We start from the raw sequence: 27,449 nt of genomic DNA, 5'->3' as shown, positions 1-27,449 counted from the left end.
CGATTAATGGTCAAACCTTCTCCGTGTGAGAAGCCTTTGGGCAGCAGTGACTCACTTTAAACAATTCAAGATCGAAGAACATTGAGGAAAACTATAAAGGTATAAATTAAAAAAGCTTCTGTGAGTAACGTCACAATAATTAAATAATCTTAAATTTTAGCAATATCTATGTGTTACTAAATAAAAAAAAGTAATTTACATAATTTATACTTCACGTATTATGTTTATCAAAACTATTATTATCGCTTCGTGTTCCGCACGCGTGCAAAAAGTCATCAGACCGCCACAGATGGGGCCCAGGGGGCTGATGTCCGACCAGGAGCCGATTACCGGGGCTCCGACTCGACAACCAGGAGTAGGGACGGGGTCGTATTTAGTCACTAAGAGTCTGTCACTCCCCCGGAGCTGCGGTCTACCTAGCGGGTTTACCGGGGCTCCGGCTCGACAAGTAGGAGTATGGTCGTATTTAGTCAGTAAGAGTCTGACACTCCTTCGGAGCTACGGACTACCTAGCGGGTTTACCGGGGCTCCGGCTCGACAAGTAGGAGTAGGGTTGTATTTACTCAGTAAGAGTTTGACACTCCCTCTCGCCTCGCCTTGGCGAGTGAAGTCATTGGATGATTTTTCCCCCTTAAAAAAATGAGTCTGACACTCTCTCGTCTCACCCAATGAGGATCAATAAATGATTTTCCCTCCTTAAAAAAGGCAAGCCAGTTCTTTTATCTTGGTGCCACAGTTTTTAATTACAGTTTTCTTGATAACCCATAACATTGTAAAAGCCAAAAAAATAACAATTTAACTACTACGAGTATTCATTTATTAACCCCATTTAAAAAAAAAAGTAAATAAAAAATGTACACTAAAAAAGAGTCAGGTGATAATAGTAGGTACCTCGTGACCATGAATCACGGTTGATGATAACGACATTAAATGAATTCTATGACCATATAAGGTAATACCTAATATTTTGGTCGCTGGTCGTTCGATCACAGAAAATTACGTATATACCTACTGTCATCAATACGTAACCATTCGGATATCTTTGCATAATTCTATTATTTATTCTATTCTATTTATAAGTCGTAGAATATCTGAACATTTCATAATTTAAACTTTCGTTCATTTATGTTATAGTTTACTATAGTTGTTTTTAACAGATAATCTTTGGAAATCTCTATATACAAATACAAAAAGTCTATTGCTATTCGTTAGTCTCGCTGAAACTCGAAAACGGCTAGACAGATTTAGCAAACTTTTTATCTAGAATTAAGGATTTAAGAATGTTTAAAAGGTAAGAAAAATTGTTTGCAGCGGTACGAAGTTTTCTGGCTTAGCTAGTTTAATATTGGATATAGTTAACCCGGTTCGATTCCCGGGTCGGGCGAAGGATGGCTGGGCTTTTTTCGGTTTGTCGAAAATTTCTCAGTAGTATCACGGAGTCTGGAAATGTGCCCGGTATATGGCAATAGGCTCACCATCTATTACATGAGACTTACCTACAACATAAATTGTGAAAAGTGGGTGTACAGAGTGGCATTACGTGCCATAATGTGCACCTCTGCCTACCCCTTTGGGGATTAAAGGCGTGACGATTTGTATGTATGTAGTTAACCCGTCGTGGGTACGCCTACGTTAACACTACCAAAAAAAGGATTTACATAATAAGTAATTTCCATTCACAATTGTTAGACTATCAAGTCGCCACGGGGTCTGTTACTATGACGGTATGTATATATTTTACCTACTCGTATACTTATTATATTTTATGGCGTGGTGCGGCGTGGTGTGGTTAAACCTGTTGATAACACACTCAATGTCATATTATGATTCAATAATTTAGGTACAATCACGAAAGTGTAATTACTGTGCAAGCTTCGTTTCTTGTTAATCTACAACTTGTTATTTGGTTATTCCATTAATTATTTTACCGGGATGTCGGTTTCGATTCCCTTTTCGGGCAAAATATTACTGGGCTCTCTGGAATTGTGCTCAGTATATGGCAATAGGGTCACTGCCTATTTCTTGGCACTTATTACATAAATGGTAAAAAGTGGATGTACATAGTGTATCTCTTCGGAGATAAAAGGCATGATGTTGCATTATTTTACCCAACTACGAAATAGGTCGGCAAACGAGAAGACGGATCACCAGTAGCCTTAATATGAGTTTAGCTTTTACTTATCGAAACGACAGCGCGTTCGACACTTTGATTGGTTGCTTAATGCGCGCCGGTAAATCAGAGCGCCGATCGCACTCTCGTTTCGATCTCGTTGAACGTAAAGCAAACTCATATAAGGCCCCTAATTGTGAGTCACCGACATAGATTGGTTGCTCATACCTGGTTATCTGGGATACCCGCAATACCAGTGCTATTACCACGCTACGAGTTAAGTAACTCATGAACAAGATATTAGGGTAAATAAAAGACGCTATGGACTAACTAGCGGGCTAGCAAAGCAGGAAAACAGCTGGTTTTACTGCTTTTTTCTTGAATTCCTTTTCAGAATTTTCTCGGTTCGGTTCGATTCGGTTCGTGTGTTCTGGAGTCATAGCATCAGGAAAGAAAACCCGACGTATTTTTATATAATTGATGTAATATATTACATTTTTTTATGTAACGCGGTTATCACCTGATGGTAAGCAATCGCCGTCGCCCATAGACACTTGAAACACCAAAGGCGTTACAAGTGCGTTGCCGGCCTTTTGGGGGTTGGGAATTTAACGGTTGTTGGTCAATCGGGGATTGGAACGATTGGGAAGGGAGGAATTGGGCATTTGGTAACCTCACTCACACAACGAAACACAACGCAAGCTTTGTTTCACGTCGGTTTTCGGTGAGGCCGTGGTATCACTACGGTCGAGCCGGCCCACTATGGAAAATATAGGTCGGTATCGGATCAAAAATCTGTAACTTCATGAATTTTTGTCGTATCGTGATGAAATTTGGCACAAATATGCAGTAAGGTTTGGAGATTCGAATGATGTGTAGTTTATATTGTTTTCTTGTATATCTATGTAAGTTTTTTTTGCATAGAATGAAAGAAATGGGAAAAAAATCACGAAAAAAATAGTTAAAAATTTATTTCAAGTGGAATACAAGTTTATAATGACTAAAAAGATTAAACCATGGTTAATTACAAACAAGCAAAGTAAACAAATATATATATGAAAACAATTTACTAAATTAAAATCATATTATTAATAGCTACATCCTATACTCTGGCTTCAGGAAATGATGTAGCTTGGTACAAATATAAGTAATAACTAAATACATATAAATATTATTTTTAACTTATACCACTTCAGGATCAGGGTTAGTAAATGTGGGTTCACTTTCAGGTGCCACGTTTAAAAGACTTAGTGCCTCTTCTTCAAGTTATTTTACATTTTTTACGTACGGTTTTCTCAAACTTGTTATATATGGATCTGACGTGTATAAAAGCGTTTTAAAGACATCTTCATTTGTAGCAGATCGGGAACATTTTCTGGCATGATGAAGTCGTATGTTTCTGTAGTCTTTGTTGCGAGACTCTTGTGCGTCTTCCGATAGCTGTCCAATAGGAAGCACCGCAAAATGTTTGATAACGTTTTCCCCGTGTATGAGTATTTTATGAACGGATATAATACCAATCGTAATTACTTACATAGATTTTTGCAGTTTCTATTGCATATTCCTCAAATTTTTCAGGGTCGATCATCATTCCAGAAGAAAGAACTTGTAAGATAATGTATAGGCGTTTAATCAATGCCTCATCTACACCTGTTATTTCCGATGATTTGCCATCGTTCGTATTCCCGCTAACTTTCCGAGGTTTGTCGACGATTAATCCCAACTCCTCCCGAAACGTTTTTGAACAAGTTCTTTCTTTTCTTTTTTTAATCTCTTATTTTCCTCAGTTGAAGCAGACCAAGTCTTAAACGAAAGATTATAGGAAATATGCAATATCATTTCCATGCAGCGAATCCAGGCGTGTAAGGTGGACAATCCGTATTGAGTGTCAGCGGTTCTTAATTCTTCGACAAGATGAGCTTCTGTGTACTCACGTAAAGCCCGTAGTCCCTGCACATAGGCGTTTTTTATATGCTCGAAACCATATTCTTGGAGTAGAAGAGTGTTTTTCCTCTTCTTGGTAGATTCTGAGGAGTCCCCATAAGCCACGCATGTTCTTCCTCGTTGGCCAGATGTTGATGGCGTAGAATATTGTTCAGAATCCGGTAAATTTAACGAATACCCTGAGTCCAACCAAGTACAATTCTTCTTTAAAAATGTTTCTTTTTTCCGAGATGCCAGGGCCCAGCGCTTGTTGAAAATAGGAAGAATGTGCCTTTGTATGTCACTAATTATAAAACACAAGTTGTTTTCAGAAACATTGAGCTTTTCCACTAAAACTTTGGATAATGATTCGATGGTCTTGCCGCCCTCGATATAGGGGATTATGAAGTCTCGTTTGGTACAGCTGAAGGAAGACATTTTAACACTTCACAATCTGCAGAAATAATAGGCGAAGATGAGATTTGCTTCACTTGAAGTTACATTAATGTAGATGGTTCGAATAGTTTTTGCTTCTCTTTATATACTGATTTTACAATATCGAATTGGTACCTACATCATTATTATCTTGTAATTTCACACACAAACCGAGTGCAAATTTGATAAGGTCCCTTTGTTATCATGAAATAATGAAGAAAATATCCAAAAAGTTCCATATTGTTCATGTGAAGTGGTAAACCGCAAAAGATACCAATTTTCGGGTTCTGACTTTTATCAGTATTTTTCTCATATCTTCTAAAACCGCAAATATCCGCAGCTGATTTTTTTGTATTCTATTTATGAATAGTTAGACTACTAGTCAACACAAAAAGTAGCGCTTGGGCAAACGTGGGTAACACTGAAAACCTTAAACGAAAAAAAAAATAAGTGAAAAATAAGGTCTGTCACTTTTTAAGTAATTAATGAAATATTTTTCTTTACTTTTAAAATCATTAAGCTTTATCGCAAAAAGCATAAAATAACCTTTCTAAAAATGTATAATACTGCATATCTGTACCAAGTATTTTTTTCACAATATGGTATTGAAACATGGATACGCAAAGACTAGAGTTTGGCACTTCTGTCTTCTATGTATTTCTATCTATGAAAAAAAAAATTTTCGCGTATTAAGTGAAAAAATCTTAATGAATATTATAATTTCACTATTAGAGAACCTAATAAAATAGCCATATTAGCCAAACTATGATATTCGTAAAAAGCATTTTTGATATGCGCTTGTTCTACCATTTTCCATAGTGCGGCCTATTCGTGCCGAAGCATGACTCTTCCACATTTAATATACATATTGTATTAAATTATTAATTTATGATGACCAGTTTATTATCGTCCGGTCGCATTCCGCGCGCGTCTCAAAGAATCAGCAGATCACCACAGATGGCGCCTATTGCCCATGTGGCTGATGCCTGACCCGGAGCTGCGGACTACCTAGCGGATAACTGGTGTTCCGGCTCGAAAAGCAGGAGTAGGAACGGGGTGGTATTTTGTCAGTAAGAGTCTGACACTCCTTCTCGCCTCGCCCAAGGCGGGAGAAGTCATTGGATGATTTTCTCCCCTTAATCCGTGGTTATACCGGACACAATGTGACATATGACAGATTTAAAAAAGGGTAAATAAAAGATATGAAATAAATAACCAAAAATTTTTATAACAAAAAAAATATATAAGGTAGAGGTAGGCAAACGACAAGTAACATATTATCTAGTTTAAAAAAATCACATAACAGAACATGTATAACACGATGTAACATAACAAAGAAAAGTAAATAATTAAAATTATAGAAAAAAAAAATCTGAAGTAACGGTAACAATATACTGAGCCTCTAGCATGGCTTGAAACTAGTCGAGTTGCTCGTCAAACAGTTAAGCAACTCGTAAAACTATAATAAATACAATTATGGTAAAAATATTTTTAACACAGAGATCACAATATCATTTAATGCTTTCTAAAACCACTTCAGAGACTAAAATTGAATAAAAATTTAAGAACTTAAATACATTGACATAATATATTATTTTAATAAATAAGATAACTAAAATATATACAACATAAAATTAAAATTATACAACTTATGGAGAAAATCTACTCATATTTGTTGTTATCTTGGCTGACAACATCCGAAAAGTGAGAAAAAAATACGCTTAGTAGTTAAGCCAAAAAGCGCATTTTTCTCTTTAGGTAAGCTAATTTGAACACTCTTTATTTATTTATTTTACACTTTATGTACATTCATACAATGGTGGACTTAATGCCAATTGGGCATTCTCTAATAGTCAACCTTGATGCAGAGAGACAACAGTAGGTGTAAAAGTTTGAGATTTAGTTAAAATCTTTTAACAATAATTAATTAATTATTATATCCATACATAACATATAAAACATACAGTAAATATTACAATATATAGAATACACAAGAAACACTGGACAAATAAATATGGGACATACATACCTAGACATATATTATGTAAACAATTATACAGTATGGAGATCACTCATATGACTTAAATAAAACTACAAGATTACTCGTCTACAAAAGCATAAAACAACAAAATAAAAAAAAATCTTTAAATTAAATTAATCACGTATTAAATTCTGTGTGAACAGCTACATGTTCCTTGATTACAGAAGAGCTGTATTGTTGTTAAGTGGAATAGTGTAGAGCTGTATACTTGTATTGATGTAGCATTTGTAGACAACCTACAACATTACAACTCTTCTGTGGTCAAGGTACATAGAGGTTTACACAGAAATGGGACTTACCGCTGCAATGACAGCGAGCCCAGCCCTCGTTTTCGACAGTCGTTGCTGCCGTTCCGCCATGAGATCGCGCCGGAGCTCGTCTCACCACGCACCAAGCTGAAGACGTAAGCAAGCACGCCTCTAAATCTCATGGCGGCAATTCGGCAAGGATATTCGTCACATAGTAATGAAGGCTATGCCATTTGCCTGGCATAATTCCCCCCGTGTATTACTGAAATTATTTTCGAAAAGTCGAAAATATTCAATAATACTTTGAATTACTCGGAAATCTACATTTATGTAACAATTTAAGTATAATAATTTATATTTTGGTAGTCATATAATATAGATTGTTTGTTTTCGAATGTATCGTTGTTCCTTATTGGCAGGTCGTATCGTCGGACGTATCCTCGAAGCGTTGATGTCGTGTCGAGTCGATATTAAATAACTTCGGCGGAGTCAGCAAACTTCTTGACAAATTCGTATCTGTAAATAAAATATTACTTGTTATTTTACGTAGGATACGTGTAACTAAAATATAAATTTATATTTTTTATATATATATGTATAAATCTAGTTTGTTTATTTATTTGAACGCACTACTCTCAGGACCTCGAATGGGACCACAAATGGACCAGCTCGACCGGAGTGATACCACGGCCTCACACAAAACCGACGTGAAACAACGCTTGCGTTGTGTTTCGTCGTGTGAGTGAGGTTACCGGTTAACAAAAGGCCGCCAATGCACTCGTAACGCCTCTGGTGTTTCAAGTGTCCATGGGCGGCGGCGATTGGTTACCATCAGGTGAACCGTCTGCTCGTTTACCGGCTTACTCTATAAAAACACCTATTGGTTTGATTAGAATAATTGTTTTTGTGTTGGATTATCCATCTATCGACAAATGTTATAGGTTATAAAACATAACGCTCCGATTAATAGGCGCCGAGCAGAGTGGGTGGAACCGCACGGATGTAACTAGTGTTCAGTAGTTCCGGAGATTAGCCCGTTTAGACAAACAAACTATACCTTATGCGCCGTAACATGGTGCGGCTGACAGATTCAGTAACGTTTCGTATCACTCTTGAAAGTTGCTGCGATTTAAAAATTATGCCTTAGTATTTTAAATTTATCACATTCGTATTATGTTAAATCATTCGGAAGTCTAGTTAATTAAATTAAATCCAACTGGAATGTTTTAGTCTTTAAATAAAATCTAATGAAATGAAAAATAAAGTAAAGTGTTATGCGTATAACGTAAAGCCATAGTCGTGTTTAGTGATGGGATGTACTGCTACGATCGATAGGTAGTCGATGTTTTTTTAGAATAAAAAACGAAAATCGTGTGTCGTTCAATTATCACTCTTAAAAAACCTTTAATTGTGTGGGTAAATCTACTGTAGACTCGGCTTTCTCTGCCCGAACCACAGTGACTTTATCTGAGCACAAATATGTAGTAGACATTTTCCGGCGCCTTTGATAATGCGTGGTGGTACTTAATCTGAAAGATCGTGGTTGTTTTAGTAACATATACAAACTAATATACCTACACTTATATTCTTCACGGTTCTGTAAAACTGAAACTCTGAAACACCTCAGGGCTCGGTCATAAAATATTTATTTTGACAAGTATATTCACGTAGTTACACTGCACAACTAAATAACACACACATTTAATAAAAAAATTAAAGAGAATTAAATGTATGCTGCGAGTATCGATAGCGATAAAAAAAGATTTTTCTAATGTCCATCCCTAAAGAGAGACGTCAACGTCATACTGGCATCTGTCAGCCGCACCTTGTTACAGCGCATAAGGTATAATTTAAGTAATTAATGACATATCAACTTATTTAAACTGTTATTGTGTTAAGGAAAACAAATAACTGTTCAATACCAAAATTATTTTAATCAAATAGGTAGGTATACATTATGTAATTCAATGGAATTTTAATACTTATATAGTAAATCATGAGTGTACCTAAGTACTGCGTACTTTGTAATTAAGTACACACACAGAGGACTGTTGTCGCGTGAACGCGTAAAATCTTAAACTAAAATTAAATAAAACATACACTTTTTATCTTACTACTAAAAATCTACCCAGGAATTGAATAAGTCTCTTCAATTGACTTTAATTTAAGTGTTATCTATCTAAGCTTAGGGCATTAGTGTGCTTTTCCACCAAATATGTGCTGTACTACGTTGCCGTGAATGCGTTTGGCTTCCACCAATCATATTCATTGGTACACATAGCTTAGCACTGGTGGAAACGGACTCAACTAAAACATATTTTTTATACGAAAAGATGCGTGCGATGGATGCATGCTATAGATGTGAGCTTTGAATGCGTGCTATGAATGGTATCCATACTATCGATACATCGCATACTAGAGCTGTGCATCTTCCTTGTGCAGCTTCTTTGCGGCGGCACATCTTACTCACACAGCTACATAGCTTTCAGTGGAAACGGTCATATAGTTTCACAGCTTAGCTATTACATTTTCGCAGAATAATTACACAGCACATCTTTGGTAGAAAAGCATCTTTAAATGTCTCTCTCTATTTATACAATGCTCATTCCTATTTGGATTGTGAAGAGATCTTTGTCCATCAGTGGGACTATTACGGGCTGAACATAAAAGTGAATGCTAGCTGTCGCTTTGAATACTATAAATTAATAATGAAACAATCATATATTTTGTCACCCACCATATTTATACTTGCTACTAATAATATTATTTACAAACGACCCGCCCCAGCTTTGCATGGGTGCAACGATGATATATTATGCATGTATTATACATAAAATCTTTCCTATTGAATCACTCTATCTATTAAACAAACCGCACCAAAATCCGTTGCCTATTTTTAAAGATTTAAGCATACAAAGGGACAAAGGTACAGAGAAATTGACTTTGTTTTTTATATACTATGTAGTGATTTCATACATTAAACTATCAAATAGTAATATCATGGATTGAATTGTGATTCCGAAAGTCGCAACACCGCATTCGAGAGTATTTCATTTTGATCGTAGGGACTGTTTTTAAAATTATGCTGATCAAAAATATATATTTTTTGATCATTCTGAGTTTAAATCAAGAACATTCTGAGAGTTTCAATATTTTTCAAAGATGAATATATTTTTAATTCACAGAGGACACAGCATACAGCTAATAAAAAACAAATAAAAATAACAATAAGCGCAGGTATCATTCACCCAAATACATGTCCCCAAGGTTGTAAATATATAAAACTAGCAAACCCGGCGAATTCGGTTTCAACACCAATGATATTCCCTGTTTTCTTAAAAAAATCCTGATTTTTTTTTTGCTATAAACCCCGCGGAGCCGGAGACCTTCCCAACGAATGCAAAACCATGGAAAACGGTTCGTGCGTTCTGGAGTTATAGTATCAGGAAAGAAAACCCGACTTATTTTTACACTAGATACTTCCGCGCGTATTCACCCGCTCTGCTTGGCTCCTATTAATCATAGCGTGATATTTTATAACCTATAGCCTTCCTCGATAAATTCACTACCCAACACAAAAACAATAATTCAAACCGCACCAGTAGTTTCGGAGATTAGCGCGTTCAAACAAACAAACAAACAAACTCTTCAGCTTTATAATATTAGAATAGATTATAAAAGATAGATATAACAATACAGACATTCATAGTAATATATATACAATGTATAATTATGAGTATGTATACGTTTTATCTTTAACTGTGTGCGAAACAAAACAAAAAATAAAAGAAACACTTACTGTTTCGGAGTGAAGCACTGCTTTTGATAATAAATTAAGTCGGAAGGACAAAGATAAATGTTTTGAATAACACCTCTCTTAATTCTTCTTAACATTTTTGAGCCCCCGTTGTCACTTTGAATAGGTAAAACAATTTCACTTTTCTGTAAACCACTTTTAGAACTCAACACTGAATTAAACGAAACTACATTATTTTTCGTATCTATTTCTTCTTTTTTTATAGGAATAGCTAAAATACTGTAAATTAGAGCGATCAGAAGAAACGCTACGACAACGGTCGACGACATCTTAACGTGTGCTAAGTTCAGTTCGCTGTGTGCAACTATATAGCTTGACAGTATTTTGACGCTTATATATCATATTGCTGCTACGTATATGGTATACTTAGGTTAATTAAGGAGGTAATGATTTGGCCACACGAATAATAAGTACATGATTTATTTTATTAGGTCCTCTTTCCTTTTGCCTATACCTAGTGCGCTGTAGCATGGTGCGGATGACAGTTGCCTGTATGACGTCTCTCTTTAGGGATGGACATTAGAAAAATCTTTTTTTATCGCTACCGATACTCGCAGCATACATTTAATTCTCTTTAATTTTGTTATTAAATGTGTGTGTTATTTAGTTGTGCAGTGTAACTACTGTAGACGCGGCTCTCTCTGCCCAAACCTTTTATCCCCGAAGAGTTAGGCGTATATTGAAGGTTTCCCATCGTCATAAAAAAATAAGACCATTTACATAGCTTTAAATGAGTACCGTAGTATCAAAAATAAAACAACACCAATTACATAGCTTCTAATGATTCGTATAGTCTATATTAATACAAGTATTACGAATCATTATTATGTATTGTATTCAAAAAGGCTCGTGACACACCGGATTAACGAACGAATTTACAAGGAAACACCAACCAGTAAGGAAGTATGATGAGTTCACAAATTATAATAATTATTCTTATAATTATTTCAAATAATCATGTAATGTTTTGTTTATTATATTTTTCCCTAAACTCATTTCAACATTAAGAAAATATAAATTTTCAGCTCACTAAATCACCCCGGTGGCCTCACTCTACACCTGAAAGGGGCAGCGATTCCTCTCAATAAACCTGTTCCGGAGCGCCCACGGTGCAATGCTCTTACGGCACATCCCTAGGGAGATATGCGTCTCTCACATGTACCTAATTGGTTCTAATGATTGTTTGGTTTAATCGATTGTAAGTAACCCAAACGAAATCAAGTGTGCCACTATGTGTAAACGAATTCAGAACAAATTCGTGAGATTTATTTACTTACAGTTACATGAGACCCTACATGGAGTGTATCCGGGATATCCGCTGCTGTACCAGGCATGTCCTACTCCTGCTTTTCAAACCGGAGCCTCGGTAAACCCGCAAGATAGTCCGCAGCTCCGGATCAAGTCTTCACACCTAAACCAACTTAGATATTTGATATTTATGGGCAGACGTGCTCCATCCTAGGCCGCATCATCACTTACCATCAGGCGAGATAGCGGCCAAACGTCGGCCCATTTAACATAAAAAAAAAAAAACGTAGAAATAGTTTGGGTCCGAAACCAAGATAATAAATTGGGGTCAACAGTTTGGTGTGTGTAGACGAAATGATTGAAATTAAATCAATATTTTATATTAATAAATTAATAAACTATAATTCATCGGAAAATTCATTAAACAAAAAAGAACACTTTGTATGACATGTAGTAGCTATGTCTGTTTTGATCTCACGATAAAGAAAACTTAAGTACAGTAAAAGCGCTTCCTTCATTCGCGTTTTCATTATTCGCGGATTGAAAAAATGCAATCCAATTACTACATTCGCGAACTAAAATTCCTTTATTCGCGGATCGAATCGAAAAATCGGTATAAAAAAAAACATTCGCTATCCTTTGTCCACGCATTATCATCGTTGAATATCAGTCTGAATTGAAGAAGCTTTTTTGAGAAAAATCCGTAAACCATTGCCTAAACCTGATGATAATATATAATTAATCAATCTGAGTCAATAATCCATCAGAAAATTCAATTAAACTTTGTTTTTTATCTACAATTTGCTTCTTTATTTCGTCATCTAGGAACGTATCCCCTATAACCCCATACAAATTACCATTCCATAATCACGGTTTCTTTATTTCGGCATATTTACGGAACGCATAGTCCGCGAATAAAGAGCTTCTACTGAATCAATTCTGATGTTTGACACGGGTTCCCTCTATCTGGCAGAATTTTAATGCTCCGAAATTTGTTTGGCATAACACACTTGGCAGCATCTTCTTTAAACGAATATACATATGGCATAAAAATCATTTAATATAATTTTTGTTTTGCCGAATGTTTATATGTCCGAATGTACAAAGGCATACTTTTAAGATGGTAGAATTTTATTTGGCATAATTACGTTTGGCAAAGCTTAATTTTGCATAATTTCGTTTCACATAACGTTTATTTAGAGCGACGATTGTTTGGCATAATTTCACTTGGCATATTAAGAAGATGGTAGAATAAAAGTTAGTGAAGTGACAGAACCGAATCGCTGCAAAACCGACTGCACGCAGTCTTGTTTGCCCTACCCCTAGAGTGCAATTTAAAATCGCGTAGGCGCGGAGGGGCGAGGCGGCCCGCGGGCTGAGGAGCAGGCGGCTATGAGCGAGCCGCCGCGGCTGAGGCTGGCCGGCCAACAAGCCGAAGCTGCGGTGGTGAGCGAAAGCCGTCTGCGACGATTAGCCCGTGGGGCCGCCGAAGCCCCGCAGCGCCGGAGCCGTACAGAATACATGCTTGCTTGCATGCTGTTTGCTTGCTTGCACTGCAATCATGTTTGCTTGCATGCTGCATGCTTGCTTGCATGCTGCATGCTGCATGCTGCATGCTGCATGCTGCATGCTTGCTTCATGCTTGCGTGATAGATGAGTCTTTCAATTATTATGGATATAAAAAGTATGCCAAAAGACGATTATAACTGTGAACATTCTGAGATATAATGGCTCTACTTTTTAATTATTATGGTTATGAAATTTATTCCAAAAGACGATTCTGAAAGTGAACATTCTGCAATATGATGGTTCTACCTTTCAATTATTATGCGTATCAATTTATGCCTAAAGATGATTCTGTCTTATAAAATTATGCGGTTTTAATGTATTACAAATGACGGTATACCAAATGATTTTCTGCGAAATGAAGATTCTGCCATGCGTTGTTATGCAAAATAAAATTATGACCCAAAAAATTCTACTAATAAAGGTAGACCCGTTTGACACAGATCTTAAAGAAGGCAATAAGTCAAAATCCCATGTATGACAAGGGCATGTACTAAGAGTGCGTATAGAACTAATATAAATAGAAATTAAAAAAAGTCAAGATCCCAATTGTTATCAGAAGTCATTATTCCACGCGGACGAAGTAGAGGGCAATAAAGAAATAGTGTAGGATAGTTTTTATCTTGGAAACCCCATAGGACCAGGAACTATGCCTTAAAATTCCGGGACTCTATCTAGTAAACCATAGAACATAATGTAATATTTGAGGGAAATTAAGTGAAACGATAGTCTGAGACTAAGGCTTGAGAAAGAACATAAGATATTTTTTTTGAGAAATCCCGTGGGGACAGGTATCATTTTTTGTTAAAACCTGTCTATACATGTGACTCCTCTGGTGTTGCGGGTGTCCATGGGCGGGCTGATTGCTTACCATCAGGTGACTCGTTTACTCGTTTGCCACCTACTCCATAAAAAAAATACTATAAACTACTCAACAGATTTTTGTGAAAGCCAGTACAAGAATACAAGAACGATAGTGTCAGGTAATGTCGTCCTACAAATAAGAGAATGAACTTAGAAAACTTGATAAACCGAAAAACTCAAGTTTTTCTTCTGTAGCCTTAGTTCGAGTTTGCTTTATGTTGAACGAAAACGAATCGAGAGCGCGATCGGTGCTCGGATTGGCCGGTGCGAATGAACCAACCAATCAGAGCGCCGAACCGGTTCTCGTTTCGATTTCATTTACCGTAAAAAAATACTCGTACTAAGGGTACAAATGTCTTACCGGTGTTAAAGGAACGCTCCGAAACGTAGCAAACAGGTGACATAAAAATGCGTTTTATTTTCAAAAATATATGAAATCAATGTTAGTTGTATGTAATAACAGTTGTAAAGCAACTGCTTAAGGCTGATGTTGCATAAATAACATAAAAAGAAAAACGATTTAAATTGTAAACACATAAAATCTGTAGGGTAGCGTTCCGTTTACACCCTGTTCTTCCCTGAAATCGCGAGTAAACGTCAGTGATTCATAAAATGGATTAAAATAAAAACAAACAAAAGTAGTTTTGCATTTGTATAATAATTTAATAGATAAATTAAAACAATACTTACATGTTACAAGCTTTACTTAATACAATAATTACTTATACGTAATTATACGCAGTTGTATGAGTTTCTATACAAGGCAAACTAAAATCCGTTGCTTACGATGCATGTGATGCGTACGATAAGAGGTTGTTTGTGTTTCAAAATTAACCCTGCATAATATAACATACATATTTTTTTTTTACATTTATTGGGTCGACGTTTGGCCGCTATCTCACCTGATAGTAAGTGATGATGCGGCCTACGATGGAGCACGTCTGCCCATAAGCAACCTATTCACTCGGGCCTTGAAGACACCCAGGTTATACCCATCAGGAAACACAGACTCCGGCAAGGAGTTCCACTCCCTAGCAGTTCGCACAAAGAAGCTTGAAGCGAAGCACTTCGTGCGAGTGGGTCGTCATATTTAGTAAGTGTTCGTTTTGAAAATGACTATAAACGGTGTAACAGAAAAGGGGTATACATAATAATTATCAAGTGCACGGTTTCTAAAAAACATAACAAACGATACGGGAAGGGCTTTTTAAACTCATGTTTTCACGGAACGAAGTTAAGAATTTTTTAAATACATAAAATTCCAGAAACCGAACATCAAAACATAGGTACTGATACTGATATTGTATTAGGCGGTCAGATTTACAAAAGAAATGTTTCGTAATATTAATTCTATTCAAACTGTATTCTTCAGTGCTTCTTGATGTATCTGGTATTTGGTACAAGCTGTATATATAAAAATATTACAATTTGTCCGTTTTTTTGATCGATAAGTTTTGCTTCAGTTTGTAGTATCGTCATCAAACCTGAAAAGACAAGAAATATATTTTTAATAAAAGTGTGAAACATGTATTTTGTTATGAGAATGTAGTTACTAGAGTGGTACGAATGAAAAAAATTGACGGCCGTCTCCAGGTGTCTCGGATTCGATTCCCCGGTCGGGCAAAGTATTACTGGGCTTTTTCAGGTTTTCGAAAACTTCTCAGTAGTAGCACGGAGTCTGGAATTGTGCCCAGTATATGGCAATAGGCTCACCTCCTATTACATGAGACATGGGTGTGCATAGAGCAACATTATCTGGTATACAGGCAATACATCGACATAACTATCGTTATACAATACACATGTGTGTTGTTATATAGCGGCATTACATGCCGTAATGTACACCTCTGCCTACCCCTTCGGGGATAAAAGACGTGGCGTTGCTTGCCTAACAAGCTGCCTACCAAACAGGAGACTATGGCAACGCCACACAATAAAAAGATGAATTAAGGGTTGTAGTACAAACTGCTGAACAAAGAGCTACGTATCCCAACTGATGAGACGATTTTATCACTATGCGTTAAATACATTTTCTGCAAAACTATTCTGTAACTATCAATTTGAACTTTCGAAGTAAATTCGATCCCATTCTTGCCCGTCATTGGTCATGATTATTCTCACAACAAATGACATGGCGGACCGCGATCGACTTCATTTCTATCTTTCGAACTGAAAGTTAAAGAATAAACTTAGCTGACACTGAATTATTATTATTCATTCATTCAAAGCATTCTACTTGCCATATACCTAGAGAAGGAATGGACTAGCAATACGTAGCAGAATGCTGGTCGGAAAACACAAAATAAATGTGATTTTACATATCAACATACTAACGTCTGCCAGCAGCTTTGCCCGAATTATTATAACCTGTTTGTTATTTCAGATCTGCATAATTAAGAGCCATAATATACCTCTATTCCAAATTTTATACTGATCCCTTCAGCCGTTTTGATGTGAAATAGTAGCAAACATACATACTTATAATATTAGTAGCATGTTAAAAAAAATACTTACATAATTATCATCAGTTTCATCAGTTTCATTGATGCATAAACCCCCACCAATATTCCACTTCTGAGCTTTCGTAGCGCAATTTATCGATCCAATAACAGCCCTTTTGATCCGCTTGTGATCGTTAATATCGTCTGCAGCCGCGGATCTAGCCATCACGTCACTAATGATCACTTTAACAATCTCGCTGTGATACAAATCACTTATTTTATCCACATATTCACTATTTTCAGCCACAGACATCGAAAGTACAGTGTTTACTACCACACAGAGATAGAAAACACGAAGACAATTTATTAAGATAGGTGCCATTTTCTTGAGGTAATATCTGAACGACGATGGAAACAGAAATGCCAATAGTCCAACAAAAGTTGCCACTTATATACCGCCGTGTATAGGTAAGCACAGCACGTAGCGATGACGCCGTCATACGCACGCTACCTTCAGGAAACGTCAGACTCAATAAAAAGTGCCTAATTTGTAAAGTCAATTTTTCCGTTGATGCGACTTTTTTGATACGATTGGACTTAAACAACTAAAGGGCTGAAAAATACTTATATCCCATAGAGCTAGCATTATCATTATAAATTAAAACGACGTGAAACAGTGAATTTATTCGTAATGGAACTTTAACATGTTAGAAATAATTCTAGTAATACTATTGGTCGCCTAGTGGTCGTCATTCGACCATATACGATTTAATTTACAATACCTAAGTGGTATTGTACATACGTTCAAGGATAATTTTTATTTATCGAATTGCTATTAGTTTTATAAAATTCACATATCACGGTACATTAAAATAAAAAAAAAGTCGAAACGTCCATTCTGCGGATGGCGAGCAAGGGTAGTTCGCCGCCTGTAGAACCAAACCCGTAGGTACTGGGCCTACCTAGCGGGTTACCGGGGCTCCGGCTCGAAAAGCAGGAGTAGGAACGGGGTGGTTTTTAGTCAGTAAGAGTCTCACTTCTTCTCAAACTAAAAGCTTATAAAAAGATAATCGTCATGTCTCCTTCAGTAGAAGCATAGTTCAACCTTGAAGACTGACTAATATAATCTCTAAGATTGATTGCGTGATATAATCTTACAGCGAGTTTTATTGATATCCTAAATGATTGTAATATTAGGTAGAAAAAATATCTATGTAGATAAAACTTACATGCTACTTATATTAGACGGAGATGCCTTTTGGACGTAGTATCCCCGTCTGCTCTTTTACTGGCGTGGTTCATTAAAAAATTGAAATAAAATCATATAAAAAGAAAGGTGTGTCTCCCATGGGGGTAGGCAGAGACAATGGAACGCCAATTGCCACGGTTCTTACACACTTCTGTCGCTTCATCAACATTCATCAGTCTTTTCATGCATGCTCGTAGGTTAAAGGTACTTTTAATTTGACCCTTTTTTAATATATCGCCCTCTACCGACGACGGTCCCACTCACATTTGCCTTGTATATTTCTTTCGGAAATCTTTTTCTTTCGTAATCTTCATACAAATAATTTGTAACGCTCAAGGTTTTCAAAAAACGAGGAAGATTTTTTTATGAAATAAATATTTTATAAAATTTAATGAACCTTAAACCTAAAGTAAAAAAAACTCACAAATTTTTAACATAAATGTTGTTCCCTTTTAAACTAAATTCAATTATAAAATGTTAAGTTTTTATGTTTAATATTGTCAAAAAAGGCTACAAAATTATGTGTAATCTTTTGACTTTTTAATTTTTTTAATTTTACCATCTCCATAACTAATTTTAACATCTCTTCTGTATAATTTTTATATTGCCTAGCTCCGAATATTCTGCGGTTTTGTTTCATGGGAGCCATTTTGGCTCTGAAACATGTAATGTGCAGTTTACCTGTACATTGTGTACATTACATGCATGCATGCACATAAATAAAGACAGTTTATATTATGACATTTATTAACGTATAAAATATACATATACATACAATTTATAATAAAATATTTTAACATATCCTTATAAATTAATATTCCTACTATAAATTAATTGAAAGGTGTTCTAAAATTATCTGCCACAGCTTTAACGGGAGTTAACGTTGTGTTTGTAGATTACAGGTTCGGTCATGTATGGAGTACTGTTCTCACCTTTGGGACGGCTCGGCTAAATACCAGCTGGATGCGCTCGAACACATTGAAAGGCGTGCCAAGAAGCTCATCAATGATGATGCGCTTGTGGAGGCCCGACTTCAAAGCCTTGAACACAGGCGCAAGGTCGCAAGCCTTTCCGTTTTTTACCGGATACATTTCGGAGAGTGTGCGGGGGAATTGCACAACTTGATTCCTCCTAGTCCTTTCCATCATCGAACCACAAGACAATCGGCGAGGCGTCCCGTTTCATGGTAGATATCCAACCCACACGCACGAAGCGCTTCGCTTCAAGCTTCCTAGTGCGAACGGCTAGGGAGTGGAACTCCTTGCCGGAGTCTGTGTTTCCTGATGGGTATAACCTGGGTGTCTTCAATGCCCGAGTGAATAGGTTGCTTATGGGCAGACGTGCTCCATCGTAGGCCGCATCATTACTTACCATCAGGCGAGATAGCGGCCAAACGTCGGCCAATTTAACATAAAAAAAAACAATAGTGAAGAAATTTCGTACCCCAGACCAGTTAATTCAATGATACACAAATATGCACGATACGTCGCTTCGTGCAAAAAAAATACTATTAATTGTTTTCATTGACGAAGCGACAAAGACAGGGAAACAACTCTTTCACAACAAACTCAAACGTAGATGTTTTGTATGAAAAAAACCTATAATAAATAAAAAACTTATTATTAATATTTTCTGATAATTTCCTGTGAGCTCACGTACTGTTTAGAACTCGACTAGTTCAAAACAGTACGTGAGTAAGCCGATAACATAATAATTAATTTAGTATGTCTCACGAAAGTTACAATAAAATCATGATCTCAGTACATTATAATAAACAGGAAATTATCAGAAAATATTAATTATTAATTATAAGTTTTTTATTTATTATAGGTTTTTTTACATAATAATTAATACTGAGATCATTAATATTGTATGCCCAATGATTCATCACACAGCTTGCTTTAAAATACAAATTGTTGAATCTGAAGTTTAATTATAAGTATCTGCCTGACCCAGTTCTTGAAAATGGAGATTCATACTGTATTGGGATTGAACTATCATCACAGACAGGACAATTGTTGCTAACAAACCTGACATTGTGGTGATAGATCGACCAAGCCGTTGCACATATAATTGATATAACAATGTCACATGACGAGAATCTTGTGAAAGCTGAAAAAGATAAAGCCAGTATTATCTATTTAGCCATGAGGTTGTCGACATGTGGGATGTAGATTCAGCAATCATTGTGACGATAGTCGTATCTGCCAATGGCCTTATAGCCAAAAGCCTCCAAAACCTGAGTAGGCTAACGTTAGATGGTTGGATCAAGAGCCTGATAAAGGCAGTACTTCTGGACACGGCGCGCATTGTCCGGAAATTCTCTCTTTGAGCCCTGACCACCGGTAGCTTGAATTTGTCCCGTTACTGGTGGGCTACTGCTATTTTATATTTTTAAATGTTTTTTTTTTTATACTTTTTTTTTATTTAAAAATGTAACAAACACGTTAAGATAAATGTGACAAAGAAAAAATTTAGTATTATAATTAATTTAGTATTAAGTATATATATATTATATATATATTTTGACGAAACTCGACTAGTTCGAAACAGTACGTGAGTAAGCCGATAACATAATAATTAATTTAGTATGTCTCACGAAAGTTACAATAAAATCATGATCTCAGTACATTATAATAAACAGGAAATTATCAGAAAATATTAATTATTAATTATAAGTTTTTTATTTATTATAGGTTTTTTTACATAATAATTAATACTGAGATCATTAATATTGTATGCCCACTGAGCAGGACACAGCTGAACTCAAAAAATATGATAACAACTTTAATTTAAGAGCATACACTTTTTTTAACGTTGATAAGTCTGCGTTTGGCCACCACGCTTACTGCCAGGACGGCGAAGCGAAGATGTTGATGACACTAACTGTTGTTTCCCATATTTTTAAGAATGTCTGTATGTATCTTAACTGGGAAACCTTAATAAATAAATAAACTGTATTATGTACCTACCTGTGATCTACAATGAATAAATGAATTTGAATTTATATTGACTATTGTAATCTTCGAACATAACACTACCTCCCATTAAAGCCGTGGTATATACTTTTAAAGCACCTCATATGTGAGTATCTAATACTTTACTACTTAGGTCCTTAGATAATAAGTCCATACAAACACGCCTATGATTTTTTTTTTATAAAATACTTTGGACATATTTTTTATACATATCCAATATATTCTTTGATTTAATAGACAACAGTCGTTATTATACAATGTGATAGGGGTGGGACTTCTAACCCGTTAAGGCTGAGTACTACATCTAATTTTATCGTTCAAATTTCGGGGATCGAAAGGGTCGAACCTAGGGGAGGGCCCCTAAAAATTATGGCTATTTAATATTTTTTTTCTCTTTTAAGTGATATTGTATGTTTTTTTTTTATTGAGAACAAAGTTTCCTTGGACCTAACATACATACAGTCAAACTGATTATACACAACACACTAATAAGTGGATGACTCAACTGAGGACTCATTGAGTGGAGCTGACCAAAATGGTAGTAATAAATTAATACGTGCATGTTATACTGATCATAATAGATGTCCAAAATCTTTGGAATCAACTTTTGACATTCGGCTGGCATTTTTACTGAATTTCTGTCAAGCGTCACAATTGCTTCCATCTAAATATTTTGGATGTAAATCAGTTCTTGCTTCGGCCGCTAGATGTACTATATAAACTAGTAGTACTAGTAGTACTATATAAAGTTTTTGCCAGTTATGGCAGGTCTATTATATACAACGCTCTGTATTTACATGAACCTTTATTAAAATTTGACATCGTCAAAGCATCATTAAAATAAAACTTGCGCTTTAGTGATGTAACGTACCTATGTAATTTTTTTCATTTGCGAACGCGTATGCGACGCTGCCAATATTTGTTACATCACGAGCGCTTACAACTACACGCATTTTATTCAGACAAACACACGCTAACCCGCGCTAACAAAATGCGTGTAGAAGTAAGCGTGCGCTTAACGCTTGCCATCTGAACATAGGCTTGCCTGACCTGAGAATCTAATAAATAAACCGATGTTAGTAAAACAATTGTACTGTATTTATTGTATCCTCGGTTTTCCAGATTGGTATCTAGGTGATCTCTGGGAATGGATTCTGGCTAAGAAGCTAGGTGTGCAGTCCAATGATGAAGCGGTTGGCCTTTCTGGAGAGGGCCCAATCCTGCCTTCCAGCCAATGGGTAGACATTTCGCCTTTGCCCTGAAAAAAGTACACCAAAATTTTTAGAGGCCGTTGTATCACTCCGCTCAAGCTGACCTATTCATGCCAAAATATGGCTCTTACTCAATCTAGCAAAAGCTCTCTTTTTTTGAGAATAGAAAATCGTCCACTGACTTTTCACGCCTTGGGCGAGGTGAAAGAGAGTGTCAGACTTTTACCAAAAAACCACCCTGTTCCTGTTCCTGCTTCGAACCGGAGCCTCGGTAACCCGTTAAGTTGTACACTCCGGGAGCTAAAAAGTACATTACATACATATCGTCACGCCTTTAATCCCCGAAGGGGTAGGCAGAGGTGCACATTATGACACGTAACGCCACTGTGTACACCCACTTTTCACAATTTATGTTGTAAGTCCCATGTAATAGGTGGTGAGCCTATTGCCATATACCGGGCACATTTCCAGACTCCGTGCTACTACTGAGAAATTTTCGTAAAACCGAAAAAGGCCCAGTAATACTTCGCCCGACCCGGGAATCGAACCCGAGACCCCTTGCCCAGCAGTCGCACTTGCAACCACTAGGCCAACGAGGCAGTACATTACAACAACAATTAATATGCAGTTTTGATATGAAAAGATAAATACCTTGACATCAACTACGCCCCGCGGAGCCGTTAGGAATAGTCCCGTTTTATCAAGAGCCTTTTTTACATCATCCGATATTTGAATCTTCATCGCTGAAAAAAGGAAAATACGTTATGACACTTTTTACAATTCAATACATCGTGTATTGGGCCAGGTAGGTTTGTTTACATGGTGTGAGTTCAAAGAATATTGACCACTATCGCGACGAGCTAAAGAATATTTTTTAACAAGGTAACTTGACTAGTTTGAAGCCATGTCATGGCTTACAGTTAAGAGTCCCTAGCGTAATTTGTTTTCACGTTCAAGTACTCACGTTCTCCAGTGCTCTCCATTCTACTCGCAGTGTTAATCGTGTCTCCGAATAAACAGTACCGAGGCATCTTGCTTCCCACAATACCAGCGACACAGGGTCCCATGTGAATTCCACTTCGCATGCATAAGGTCTAGAACAAAATTATTGTAATTGATTGTGAAATCAGCTACAAGATGTATATTGATCAGTCATGGACGTAGACCTCCAGAAGACCCGAACGAACAGACGGATCACCTGATGGTAAGCAAACATCGCCGCCCATGAATGCTTTAAATACCAGAGGCGTTACAAATGCGTTGCCGGCCTTTTGGGGGTTAAGGGTTGTTGGGGAATCGGGGATTGAGAAGATTGGGAATGGGGGGTAACTCCGGTAACTTGACGCAACGCAAGCGTTGGGTCACGTCGGTTTTCTGTGAGGCCGTGGTATCACACTAGTCGAGCCGGCCCATTTGTACCGAAGCATGACTCTCCCACACTTAAAAGCTTCGCAAAGACAATCGTTTAATCGGCTGGTAGTAGCAGGTTGACTATCTCAGGCCTTTGGATAGATCTTAAATTTCTAATTAATTAATAGTGACAAAGCATTATAAAAAATAGTACTTTTTAAAAATATTAATGAATATCAGTGTTATTATAAGTTGATTGATTTTTTTGTTAAGGTAATGTTTATTCCGAGGTTTTTGTTGTTTGTTTATATAATTATTAATAGGTTTAAAATAGATATGTAATTTAGAGCGCTATTCGCGCCGTCAAACTGTCTTAACAGTTTGGTGGGTTTATGTAATGTTTATTTTTGTAGAAAACAAATAAAGAATTTTATTATTATTTTTTTATTTTGTGGCGTAAAGCTCTTTCCAAAAAATTGTTCAGTATAGAGAGACTATGACCCGAAACTTTAGAATACTTTTCGTTTAGTTTTTTCGTTAGTTTCGGTACTATGAGTGGATAATTTGATATAATATCTTTGACAAAAAAGTAAAGGTGCTTTTCCAACAGATTTGCGCTACGCTACGTTGCTTTGGATGTGACTACCACTGAAGATATTAATTGGTCAGTACACATAACTTAGCACTGATAGAAACAGATTCAGCTAAGCTAGGTTTTTTTTGTTATAGGAAAATGCATGCTATGGATGCTATTATTATATATTTTTACTGTTTTATATATAACTGACGGACTAAATAGATTTTTAATTTTCATACCCCGTCATTATTTCTATTGAATAAGTATTTTTGTGTCGTATAGTCAGCGGGTGAAACAATAGCTCGTCTAAAGGTGGGTATAGATGAACACAGATACAATTATTACCTAGATTAGTACCTGATCAGGTCGATGCGGCAGTCTACACATAGATGTTGCTTCCAATAATTCTAACGCCATACTTGCTATTTCTGTGGCATGCTTGTTGCCTGAAAAAAAATAGATATTCTTTAAAAAAAAACATCGTCACGCCTTTTATCCCCGAAGGGATAGACAGAGGTGCTCATTACGACACGTAATGCCGTTATACAATGTACACCCACTTTTCACCATTTGTGTTATAAGTCCCGTGTAATAGGGGGTGAGCCTATTTATTGCCATAATATACTGGACACAATTTCAGACTCCGTGGTCGACTCGAAAAACCGAAAATACCCCGGCCATACTTTGCCCGACCCGGGAATCGAACCCGAGACCTTTTGTCCGGCAGTCGCACTTGCGACCACTCGACCAACGAGGCAGTTATGTATGTATTATGTATAGATAATATGTATTAGTATGTTCTTACCGTTTCGAACGGGTAACCCGGACGCTACCATGTACGAATCTCCAATCGTCTCGATTTTGTATACATCATAGCATTCTATTTTCTCATCAAATAACTTGTAAACTGAATTCAGGAAACTTATCACCTGAAAATGTGATAAAAATATTTTAATGACCTATTTTTTTTTCATATATGGAAGAGCCACGCTTCGACATGACTGATCCGGCTATACAGGAGTGATTTTATTTTTTGAGGGTGAAAAATCATTTAATCCCTTCTTGGCCTTGGGCGAGGCAAGAGGGAGTGTCGGACTCTTACTAATTAAAAACCACCCTGTTCCTACTCCTGCTAGCTAGAGGCCCGGTAACTCGCTAAGCAGTCCGAAGAGACAGGAGTAACGTCATGGCCTCCTTTACAGTGTGAAATCACGCATCTAAGTGTCCACACTCCACACCAAAGGCCGTAACGATCTTGTATAGCTCTTCTGATGTTGTAGGTGTCCTTAGAGAGCGACGATTGCTTACCATCAGGTGATCCGTCTACACGGTGGTCGCTCCATCCAAGTTTACATCTGTATATGAAATAATTGAAATAAAATGCTTTAAAGGAAGCTATGTCGTTTTTGAATACAAAAAATAATTAGGTACCTGATACGGTGTAGAAACAGCTGCAATGGCTGTGAAACCAACTATATCACTGAAGTATACAGTCACTGAAGAGAAGAATTCAGCTGGCACCTGTAAATAACATAAACACATAACATAACACAATGCGACCCCAAGTAACAAAGTTCTCCTGTAGTGCACGGTTTACAGGCTTACAGCACTAGTAACTGTCTCTTAGTGGTTTTTCTCTCGCCAAGTCTGCTATGAGAGTTTTATTAGCAAAAGTACGCATATAAAAAGGGTCCTTTCTCGTGGTTATAAACGTTTAGCCTGGTATAGACCTGATCCGGAACCACTACAAGATCATATTTTGTTACTTGGGAGGTAATGTGACGTGACGTAACGTGACGTGACGTAACGTGACGTGGCGTAGCGTGGCGTGACGTGATGACATGACATGACATACAATAACATAACAACACAATTTGACCAGGGCCGCGGGTCTAGTTTGAAGCTGAAGTTGCAGCGGGGTGGCTTTCAGTCAGTACCAGTCTGACACTACCTCACGGCTTAACCAGAAAGGGAGGAGTTATTTGGGTTTAAAAACCCTTTTTTAATTAAGAGGGGGTGAATCCATCGTCCAACAAAGGACGCTGTATCCGCATGCCACTCTTAAATCTAAAAACACAAAAACACCCCGTAAACCTTTGTATAACTAGGAAATCCTACTTGAGATCAATAAATTGTTTGCCAGTCACCCTTTTTTTTTTGAAGGTGGAAAATCATCCAATGACTTCTCCCGCTTTAGGCAGGCTCCGAACTTGAATTCCCGCGCTTACGGCTCATCGTCCCCGCGCTTACGTTTCTCCGACATCTCTCCGTACCCGCGCTTACGTAGTCCGCCCGAGCCCACATCTCTTCGTCCACCCTTTCCCCTTTCCCCTCCCGCGACGGGACGGCCAGGCGTAAGCGCGGTGTCGCCTAGCCGTAGCCGAGTTGACTCAGGCGCTGCTGATACGCTTTCGTTACGTGCATACGGTCGGTTGACGCCTGGTTGACAGCGAGGCAAAAGGCGTTACGGTTACGATCCCTTTCCGATCCCATATGTGTGCTGAGACCTTAATCCGCATGCCACTCTTAAGTCTAAAAACACAAAAACACCACGTAAACCTTTGTATAACTAGGAAATCCTACTTGAGATCAATAAATTGTTTGCCAATCACCCTTTTTTTTTTGAAGGAGGAAAATCATCCAATGACTTCTCCCGCTTTGGGCGAGGCGAGAGGGAGTGACAGACTCTTACTGACTAAAAACCACCCCGTTCCTTCTCCTGCTTTTCGAGCCTGAGCCCTGGTAAACCCGCTAGGTAGTCCGCAGCTCCGGTTGCCAGTCACCCTTACGAATATTATACGAACGAGGCACCGTTTCTCAAAAAAAAAAGCAGAAAATACGCAACTTTTATGTAGAGAAACCATTTATCTCTATTTGCCTGACAATACATAATTAAACCTAAACATTATAAAGGACATTAATTACTTCTGAAGTATATATACAGAGAAATCCATGAAAATTTGCGGTTATTTTTATGACAAGGAACAACAAAAACAGCGAAACATAATTACAAACTTCAATAGACGTTGTGGAATTTTCGTAAAAACTCATTAAAAGTTTCCAGATTCATGAAAAGAAGGCATAGAAAGGTATATTACTCCGCAAAATTAAAGTAAAATACACGGATACGTTGAAAAGTAAACGTTATTTTTAACGTTATAAGGTGAATAATGCATTTAAATATGTACGTAGCATAGGTATGTTGATGTGTAATTTCATTTCTACGTGTAAATCGAAAATAGTTTTTTTTATATAACTATAGGGTAGATGACTACTTAATTTTTATTTTAATGTTCGTCTTATTTTATGTAAGTTTTAAGTATTGTTATCTTATATGACAAAATAGAAAAAAAATCCTTACGGAGCAAATCTTTGTGTGATCCACACATCG

At 36.9% G+C, this 27,449-nt stretch overlaps 1 protein-coding gene and 2 long non-coding RNA genes across 3 annotated transcripts in view; all 3 read right to left on the bottom strand.

Annotated features, from left to right (window-relative positions):
- Nucleotides 1–6,353: 6,353 nt before the first annotated feature.
- Nucleotides 6,354–11,171, bottom strand: LOC126911807 (uncharacterized). The gene is made up of 2 exons (XR_007706303.1): nt 10,557–11,171; nt 6,354–7,273 (listed from the first exon to the last, which is right to left on the bottom strand). It is a non-coding gene; the product is annotated as an uncharacterized LOC126911807 (long non-coding RNA).
- Nucleotides 11,172–14,891: 3,720 nt separating this feature from the next.
- LOC118269239 (uncharacterized) lies at nt 14,892–19,789 on the bottom strand. The gene is made up of 2 exons (XR_007706298.1): nt 16,767–19,789; nt 14,892–15,736 (listed from the first exon to the last, which is right to left on the bottom strand). It is a non-coding gene; the product is annotated as an uncharacterized LOC118269239 (long non-coding RNA).
- Nucleotides 19,790–21,339: 1,550 nt separating this feature from the next.
- Nucleotides 21,340–27,449, bottom strand: part of LOC118269223 (uncharacterized) — a 58,726-nt gene continuing 52,616 nt past the window's right edge. Inside the window, exons 11-16 of the mRNA XM_035584226.2 lie at nt 25,490–25,579; nt 24,864–24,987; nt 24,416–24,504; nt 23,096–23,225; nt 22,783–22,874; nt 21,340–22,178 (exon numbers count right to left, since the gene is read on the bottom strand). Coding sequence (XP_035440119.1) covers nt 22,020–22,178; nt 22,783–22,874; nt 23,096–23,225; nt 24,416–24,504; nt 24,864–24,987; nt 25,490–25,579 — 684 coding nt within the window. The 3' untranslated portion in view covers nt 21,340–22,019. The remainder of the gene's footprint in view (nt 22,179–22,782; nt 22,875–23,095; nt 23,226–24,415; nt 24,505–24,863; nt 24,988–25,489; nt 25,580–27,449) is intronic.

Source organism: Spodoptera frugiperda, chromosome 2 (genome assembly GCF_023101765.2).
Source record: "Spodoptera frugiperda isolate SF20-4 chromosome 2, AGI-APGP_CSIRO_Sfru_2.0, whole genome shotgun sequence".
Lineage (NCBI taxonomy): Eukaryota > Metazoa > Arthropoda > Insecta > Lepidoptera > Noctuidae > Spodoptera > Spodoptera frugiperda.
This window is presented reverse-complemented; position numbering and strand designations above follow the sequence as displayed.